Genomic DNA, 9,225 nt, shown 5'->3' with positions numbered 1-9,225 from the left:
AATGTGCATTTTGATGATTGCCTTCCCAATCAGTGTTGCACCAAAGAAAGTCCAAAAGGGGACCAGAAAATGGCCACATGTTATTCCTGCCAGGTCAAATAGAGGGTTTGGAATCTAAGGAAAATAAAGACTCAATTATTTCACTGAAAACATGCTTTCATAATCATCACCTCAGATAATTGAAATGGTGAATTTCATCAGGTTATGAATCCCACATGTAATCACCGATTGCCTAACCAAACAAATACAAATCTTTTTACTAATTGAGTTTGATGGGTGCACTTACAGAGGCGCATGCTAGAATTCCAAAGAAGCCAATCCGCTGGATCATTGTCTGCACGGTTAGTTTTGCTTTGGTGGCAAAGTCCTGAAAGTAAGCATACACAAATATTCAGCATCATAGAAATTGGAGTAAAAACATCAGTGTACATAAAATAAGACTTAGAGTATACATTTTCAATAAACATGTTCAATGAACAAACATTGTGCATTTATATGTTTGTAACTCTAAACTTTTATCCGCTGTAATTTATTACCAAATTTGTTTTATTACAAGAGGGCTTCTAATTTGTACTCTACAAAAAGAAATACTGATATTGAATCAGGCAAAATTATTTTTCATTCATATGAAGGCAATGAAAACAGTTCAAGATATTCCTGAAGATTTCCAGGAGTAGTTCCAAAATGATCTATAATTCATAAGGCTTTCAGAATTACTTTTGTCTATTTAGGTGCAACATTATATACGAGGTGATATTAATACAGGCAAAAGGAAAATACAATGAAAATCCATTTAATAGATTTTGTTTTTCAAAACTGAGAGTCAAATTCAACTCTGAAATAATCATGTAATGTCCACCAAATATAATCTGTAAATAAATCCTTCCATTTTATATGCAAAAATACATATATATACTAAATAAACGAATAACAAAGTATTAGCCTTCATTTTAAATCAAATTTTGTCTCAGTGAGATAAAGGTTCATGCATATCTACTGCCACAAAGTGTGCCTCTCTACTCAAAATATCTTTAATGTATAATATCAAATGCATTGACAATATACTTCTAATCCAATAATAAATGACTGATTAAGACTGGAGTTTTCAAATTGAACCATAACACCTAAAAAACAGGCATTCAGGACAAAACATCTACCAAGGTTGAACGTGTCGCTCATGTTAGGGGAGTTCATAAAACAGAATCCTAAAGTCAGTGGTCTGTCTAACAGGGAGTGCTTAGGATTTTATTCAATCGACGAGGTAATGCATATTTTCAAAAAAGTTAAGGCTTAAAGTCAGGATCTGAGTATGCTTGATTATAAAAAAAGATAAATTGATCCAGGGAGGCTGATGTGGCAAAAAAAAAATCTAAAGTTTCATCCAAAAGGACACATTTTCATCTCACTCTCATAGCAGTCTGAAGTAAATGTTCATAAGATTGTAATTGTTTTGGTAAATCTGTCATTGTTTTCGTTTTACAGACATCTTTACAAGACCAGCAAAAATGCTGTGCATAGATTAAGATTAAGATCACCTTGCAAATTCATCATCAGAGCTCTTGGTAAGATATTTACTGTGCATTGTTCCTGTAACCTACCTCGATTGACAGTTTCAAACCATCCTCATTGGGAACATAGTATAAGAACATGACTCCTCCTGGTCGTTCAATGACTCACAAACTGAGTTATACTGCAGCTTTTGTCTCTCATCTCTCCTGAAAGCCTGACAAAGGATTCCTTTATGAGCAATGACAATGATTTTCCCCTATATTTAGTACCTTTGCCGGGAAGAGTTAAACTGCTTAAGATATTTCTGGGAACAGTATGGGAGTGAAAAGGATTATTCTGGTGAAATTAAACTTTGGACAATTAAATATAACATGCAGGTGAAGTAGTCCAAAGGTTGTGTATCTATCAAAATGTACAAATCTGAGCTTCATGACTTCTGAAACACATTTGAGCTGATCTCAAACTGATTTTGAAGCTGAAGCTGTTTATTAAGAGCTGGAAATGTATTTAATTTGAATTAGATCCTTCATAAATTAGACGATTTGAGGAAGAACACATTTAAACCATAGTACTTGTAATAAGATTACGATTTAACAATGCTCGTCTAATATGATTTCATTATATTCATCTGGAATGTACCAAATTAACCTTCTCTATTCACTGTAAAGTTGTGTATAATCTTCTCAGGGTATTTTATAGCAAATTCTACCTTTACTCAGACTTCAAAACATGTCTTAATTCAGATGTTGGCCTAATAAATCTGAAAGTTTCTGGTATTGCTTACAGGAACAGGAGGTACTGTATGCATGATTAGATAACAAACAGGACAACTGGAACAAGATGTTCTGTCTAGAAAAGGAAAGATTGTAATCTTAATATACCTTAATTTCCCTAAATCTATGAGCTTTCCTCACTGAAAAGGCAACCATCTGAAGCGGTGCACAATGTTAACATTCACATCTGACTGATCATTATTTGGCCCGGTAATTACAGTAAAACTATGTGGTTTATGTTTGTTTTTGCTGTAATTATCTAATTAGAAAATGCTTGTTAGTTATGACAACTATTATAGTTCTTCAGAGAGAGATGTTTTTGTATTTCACACAGAGAATACATGTTCCCCTGCATGTACTAAAATGCCAAACAATAACAGAGGAAACATCGAGTGATTAAGACATTTCAGATCCATGCTGTTAAATTAAAGGAGCAGCATTCGGATGGGGTACGACTTGATCATGCCTAATATGGTCAACAAAACCAGCAGAGAAATGATGGCATTCTTTCAAGAGTTTGGATCCAGCCCACAGGAAATTTGAGAGACATGGGAGGTAAAGGAGAAAAGGGGGGTGAGTGGACTCTGATTGGCTCAAATTTTGAATGTCTCCCACCAATGACATCCAGTCCTGAAAACTCTCTGCCTTCCTCTTGTATTCCACCCTTCTGTTCCAGACTCTTCATCTCGTTTTTTTATTTCGTCTTTTTTATTTATTTATTTTTCTAAATCTGGGAATATAGTTGGTCGTCTGGGGGAAGGAATGTGCATGGTTTATGGCCGAACAACTTTGGACCTTTTCTTGACCACAAAACACCTGACAACCGCAGGAGAGCTAAAGGATCCATGCATAACCAATCACTGCTATGGAAACAAACAGTGCTGACCAAATCTGTGATAATGGATCAGATGATTTACATTTTGCCATGTTTACGTCCACTTCCGCTCCCTCAGTTAAACAAGCGAGGGGAGTGGAGATGACAACCTCACTGGCAAATTAACTGCAGATCCCCCCCACCCCCGAGGGAGGGGCGTGAACATGTATGCGCAGACTCGCAACTTCACGATTTACTGAAGCGGTGCCCTCCCCCCTCCCCTCCCCTGCCCAATCCCCACCCTCCTTTTAGTTCCATAAATGTGCGTTCTGGGCCACGACAGTGTCTCCCACGACCAGCGTTCAATTCTCCTCCAGACACTGCACCGTCTTAACCATTGTTGATGTCTGATGGAAAATCACCATGCTGCCCGGGCTCTTCGCCAGGCCTGCCAGCCGCCCCCATCACCACCGCTGTCCCCCAGGGCTGGGCTTACCAGCAATTAAATCTGGGAGATCTAGTCGAGGGCGCAGCGTCATTAAAACCATGGGAGCATGGCTTCAGCTTACGGTTCCCTCAACAGCATTAGTCAGCACTCTCGGCTCTGCGTCTCCCACATCAAGCTGCCTTCGATGTGTGAAGTCACTAGTGGATGAAACACCTTTTACAAACACCTTTTACAAACACCTTTTACAAACACCTTTTACAAGCTTTACATCGTTTTCAGATTGCCTGCTCTCAAAGTGAGGCATTTTTTGAAGAGGGATTTAAAGGCTTTGTGGGTACTTAAACTTCACTATAAGTTCAAACCAACAGTGACACATCACTGAACAGTTTATATATTTAGCTTTTACACAAAGAGGAGCAATAATCTGTATGTTTGAAATAATAGTTTGAATACCAACAGTTGCCGTTGCCATAGAGATGATGAAGATTGACGCAAATAGTCGGGAGGGGGAGAAAGGAAAATAGCTCACTGTTTCCTTGCCAGCATAATGATATAGCAACCCCGTTTCAAACTGTGGAACTGGGAAAAATGTTTTTTATAAACAAACAGGCACCCCATGTTTATGATAACAAGCCTTGATATAAATGTATGGTGTATACATACAGTACTATATGCGTCATTGTACAGATATAGGATAAACAGTGCAAGTAGTAGCATGTGCTTTGTGATATACTGTAAAATACAAGAATGTGAAGGTATAAATCATTTTTGATTTTTTGGTCGAATTTCAAGAGACATGACGGGGTAAGGAGTTCATCTACAGACAAAACACAGGCAGACGACAAAGCAATCCGCATGTGGAAAAGTTAAGTGTCAGAGGAGGAAAAATCTATGCGTAGCCTATATAAGTCAACACCCACGCACGTTTTTTTTTTCTCTCCTTCATACTTTTTTTTCAATTTTTTTTCTGAATGAAAGTCTTTGACACAGAGGAGAACACACATCTCGAGAGCGGCGAGAGCCTGACAGGGAAACGACTAAAGTTCGTCACGTTAACTCTTCGCAAGACTTCTCCCGTCTATCACACACTGGCACAGGAAGTCCAGTAATTAAGGCTACTGACGTAACCGGAGCCATAGCCCCCCTCCAGGAAATGTTATATCTCTGGAGACAAGACAAAAAAAAAAGCGCCCCCAAGTCCACGTTGACAAATTCTTTAACAAGCTGTGGTTAAAGGGAAGCTGGTTCTACTCTGACTCACCCCCTCCTTTCAAACAGTTTACTGGAAATAAAGGGGGAGGAGGAGGGAGGGGGCTCTTTCAGAGAAGTCACATGACGGGGCTGGGCAAACCACAGCACAGAGAGCCTTTGAGTGCAGTAGGCCAGTGGGAGGCAGGCACACGCCCAGTACAGATGGCTCTTATTCGGGTTACAGGAGATACGATCCTGGGAGTTGGCAATCAAGAATTCACAGCCTGTTAACCCTTCCCACACCGGATGGAAAAAAAACACATCCGTCAGGGAATGACTCAATAATCATGTTACATTTTATTGTCCAGTGGGCACATGTGTTGAAGAGGGGAAAAAAAACACACATGGAAACCCTCCCCCCCCCAACAAGTAGATGGACAGATGCATTTTGAGACCGCCACAAAATGTTGACTACGACGCTGTGACAATAAAACAAACACGGCTGGCGTTCATGACCTCAGCGTCTGGACCTGCGTTCGGCACTCATGACTTCATCAATCCCGAATAGTCGTGGCGAATGAGAGGATGTTGCCTGGCCTCCCTCACGTGTGCCTGCGGCAGGAAGCTGGCACGTGCAGGTCGAGAGAAATACCACTGGGTTTAAGTCAAGCTGCTGGCAGTCGGACGCCTCGATGACCTCAGAGTGACAACAGCGTCAGCAGCTCCGGCTGCCCAGAGATGCCCCCCCGTCTTACATCGATATGGAGCTTTATTCTGTCCGCTAGGCAAAAACTCAACAGACCCAATCTCCCAATTTCTTCAGCTTGTCTCCACTTAATTGCTCTACCACCCCCTCCCCCCCCACCCACACCCCCACCCACCACGCCCCAAATCCCTCCAAAACCTGTGATTTGAGGTCAAAATGAAAAGCAACACAGCCACGCATGAAAAAACATCCTAAAAAGACCTGTGTCGAAAATCACGGGCAATATCTTCTCTCGGAAACGTACGGCGCGACCAGCCAACGACAAGCGATCGGTCAAAATGAGAAAGGCGACGCGGGTCTCTTCTGGAGACAGTATGATCCCTGCTTGAACATTCACAGGTCCATCTGATGATGAAAACGAGTGGGGAGGAAAAAGAAGGCTTCCGACTGCTCCACAGTGGTGTGAGCAACCTGCCACCAGATGCTGTTCAAACACACACACACACGGCAGCCAGACCAGACATATCAGAGGAGGGGGGGGGAGAGAGAGAGACAAAGACACAGAGTTAGAGAGAGACAGAGTTAGAGAGAGCCAGAGAGAGAGAGCCAGAGAGAGAGAGCCAGAGAGAGAGAGAGAGAGAGAGAGAGAGAGAGAGAGAGAGAGAGAGAGAGAGGGACAGAGAGAGAGAACGTATGAAGAGCGGAGGGATGTCCTCAGAAAAAAGAAAGTCTGTGACCGAGAAAGAGAGAGCGAAAGAAAGAGAAGACGGAGAGAGAGAGAGAGAGAGAGAAAGGAGAGAGCAACAGAACGCAAAGAGAGAGGCTGTGCACTGATGCTAACTGAGGCAGCGGGCGTCATCGCAGTGTCACTAAAACTCCCCTTCCTCCTGAGGATGCGAGACACAAACAAGCGCAGCTCCTTCCCTGAGACAACAAAGCTATGGATGGGGGGGAGAAAAAAGAAAAAAAAAAAAAAAATAGAACAGGAAAAGTATTTAGATGAAGGACAATACGCTGATAAATAGCTCTCTTCTCCACAGCAGGAATCAGTCTCTCTCACGCGAGCTCTTCCTCTCCCGCTTTGTTCGAGAGGAGTGAAGGACTGTATCGCTCTGTCTGGTGATGTCAGAGCTCCTCTCGCTCCCATGTGGTCTGATGGCCAGGGCTGCCAGGATGTGCCAGCTTCCACAGATGCCCATAGCGTTAGCAATGAAGCGTACAGTAGGTATCCCTTCCGACTACCATCCTCCATACCAGGGCACTCTTCCCCCTCGCTCCCAACACCACCATGTCCTTTCCTAGCGAGGTTGATTTTCTTTCAGTCCAACCAGCTGTGTGTCTCCTTACCTTCAGACACGAGTCGATATCTTGCTTTCCTCAAATGGCAATGACAGCCTGTTAAAGGGTACATGAAGATCGACTGACTAGACCAGGCCAGGCCGAAAGTCTTAGCAATGTTTTCTCAGGCTACCAAGGTTGAAGAGAGATTTCACAAACTCAACGAAGGGGTCATGTGAAATGTAGCGATTACCTTAAAACGTCTCTAAAATATTAACACTAGTTTTCCTCCTCCCTAAATTTGGGGAGTAAGTGTATACATTACTGAACCATTATTGTGGTGATGAGTGACAATTCATTCCGAGGGGATAAAAATTCTGTTACCAAAAACATGTTAAGATGAGGGAAGGACAAAACAACTGACATGTTTGTCATTCCTTCATTCATACTCTTGAGTGTCTGGCAGATACACGTTTACACAGAGCAGTTCCACATTGTTGAAATATTTGTGAGGATTATTGAAATAAAAACGCTGTTCGCTGAGGTTAAGTCAATGTAGAGACAATTCCTTTGCCTTTGAGGGCATTTCTAGCCACTTAGTCATAGCCCTGTGTAAGCAACAGAATCCTCTAGTTGCATCCAGGCTGGAGTTTGGACTGTGAGAATTCAGAGGTTAGATTAGCGCACACGCCCATCTATGACACCCGCTATCGCTGTGATGACTGTTATTCCCCAAGGTCAGACAAACGTGTGTCTACTATGACTGATAGAAGGAATGGGTGAGAACTGAAACACCACACGACTGCTGACATGAAACTGGGGAAGGGGGAGGGTTCAAAGATAATTGTGGTGGAGGACAAGCATAAAGTAGGTGGGGGGGGGGGGGATTTCGATAATTTTGATAATGTAGAGGACTGTGAGAATGAAATTAAATTGTGTGTGAGAGAAAGAGGTGTGTGTGTGAGGGGGTGGGAGTGTGTGTCACCTGCGCGGTCTCTGCCTGCTCCAGCATCTCCTCAAACTCCTCGTAGTCCTCATCGTCAGGCTCAGCACCAGACAGCCTCGCAGCCCGCGCCATGAAGTAGGGAGGCAGCTCTCCTATGGCTGTACCTGCGCCCTGCACACACACACACACACACACACACACCAAGGGTTCAAAATACAGCAATGTTTGCATACTGTATGTTTACAATCCACTCCCCTCCAGGCCCAATTCAGAACGTGATTACAAGGCAACTATATCAATATCCGACCTCCAAAGGAGATTTCTTTCGTTTTAGCACCGTGTGATCCGAGTTTAGCGGCAGGAAAACTAAAGAGATTGGACTGGGAGAAATCCTGTGTGTTCTGCCAGTTCACAGAGTTCATACCCCTGAAAACACGAGGAGGGCGAGTGACAGACCTAATTAGCCCAACTCTAAACCCGCAGAGAAATGTAGTGATTTGGAATTGCTCACAGCTCATTATGGTAATGTTCGCAGGCACAGGGAGACTGGTAGGAAGGGGGAGAGAGGAGGAGGAGGGAAGGGAGAGCAGAAAGGGGGAGAAGGGTGAGGTTCTTAAGCTGGACATCCTGTTCCATGTCAACACAGCAGTCTTTGATGAAACCAGCCAGTTTTCTTATAACGTGCCCTAATCTCCCCAGCAGCTGCTTCATTCACTGGCTCTGTGTGTGTGTGTGTCTGTGTGTGTGTGTGTGTGTGTGTGTGTGTGTGTGTGTGTGTGTGTGTGTGTGTGTGTGTGTGTGTGTGTGTGTGTGTGTGTGTGGGGGTATAGGCAGCCAGACCCTGCCACCTGCACCATGTTGTTTGAAGTGGACCACTTAGAGCCTGCAGTGGTGGGCAGGGTGGCAGAGAGAGAGAGAGAGAGAGAGACACACAGACAGAGACTCACAGAGAGAGGAGAGATGTGTGTCTCTCTCTCAGCACACAGGGGCCTGTTGTTGCCAAACAGGGGTGGGGGCGGGGTGGGCATTTCAAGGGCTTTGAAGCCGTGGGCGCAGCAGGTGTCAACAACTGTGGAGCTGACAAGCACCTCGGGCTGTGCCGGCCTCCAGAGGGCGGGAGGGGGGATCGGGTGGCGCACATCCCTGGCACACACAAAGCTCCGCCCCTCAGCACTGGTGTGGGCACGGCCTGCCAGCCAAACACGGCGGGAACCTGCTCGACTGAAAGCGGAGTCTCCCTGGTGGCCACTGGAGCACAGAGTCCAGAGGAAACGACTCCTATTGTGGCAGAGCTGAAACGATGATCCCTAAATACCACACACACCCTCGCCACAAGATTGGTAAGGAGCCATGTGCCGATCCAAACACATACACACGCAAACCCGAACGCAATTGCGCACACATGCACTCCCACACCTACGCAGGTAGCTTGAATGAAGGGTGTGTTGAGTGTGGGGTTACATCTTGATCTCCATCTGAATGACTGGTGACATGGCGACCACCAATCAGCCTCTACACACACTTCCTGTCCAGCCTACCCACAGAGGAAGAACAGATAGA

At 44.1% G+C, this 9,225-nt stretch overlaps 1 protein-coding gene across 6 annotated transcripts in view; it reads right to left on the bottom strand.

Moving 5' to 3' along the window:
• Positions 1-9,225, bottom strand: part of LOC134039384 (vacuole membrane protein 1-like) — a 43,096-nt gene that overhangs the window by 17,157 nt on the left and 16,714 nt on the right. For all 6 annotated transcript variants that reach the window (XM_062485215.1, XM_062485216.1, XM_062485217.1 and 3 more), the window contains 3 exons: positions 7,705-7,836; positions 287-367; positions 1-114 (listed from right to left, as the gene is read on the bottom strand). The exon at positions 1-114 is cut by the window's left edge and continues 3 nt beyond it. In XM_062485215.1, coding sequence (XP_062341199.1) covers positions 1-114; positions 287-367; positions 7,705-7,836 — 327 coding nt within the window. The remainder of the gene's footprint in view (positions 115-286; positions 368-7,704; positions 7,837-9,225) is intronic.

Source organism: Osmerus eperlanus, chromosome 19, assembly GCF_963692335.1.
Source record: "Osmerus eperlanus chromosome 19, fOsmEpe2.1, whole genome shotgun sequence".
Lineage (NCBI taxonomy): Eukaryota > Metazoa > Chordata > Actinopteri > Osmeriformes > Osmeridae > Osmerus > Osmerus eperlanus.
Note: the sequence above shows the minus strand (reverse complement) of the source record. Positions and strands in the feature narration are given on the sequence as shown.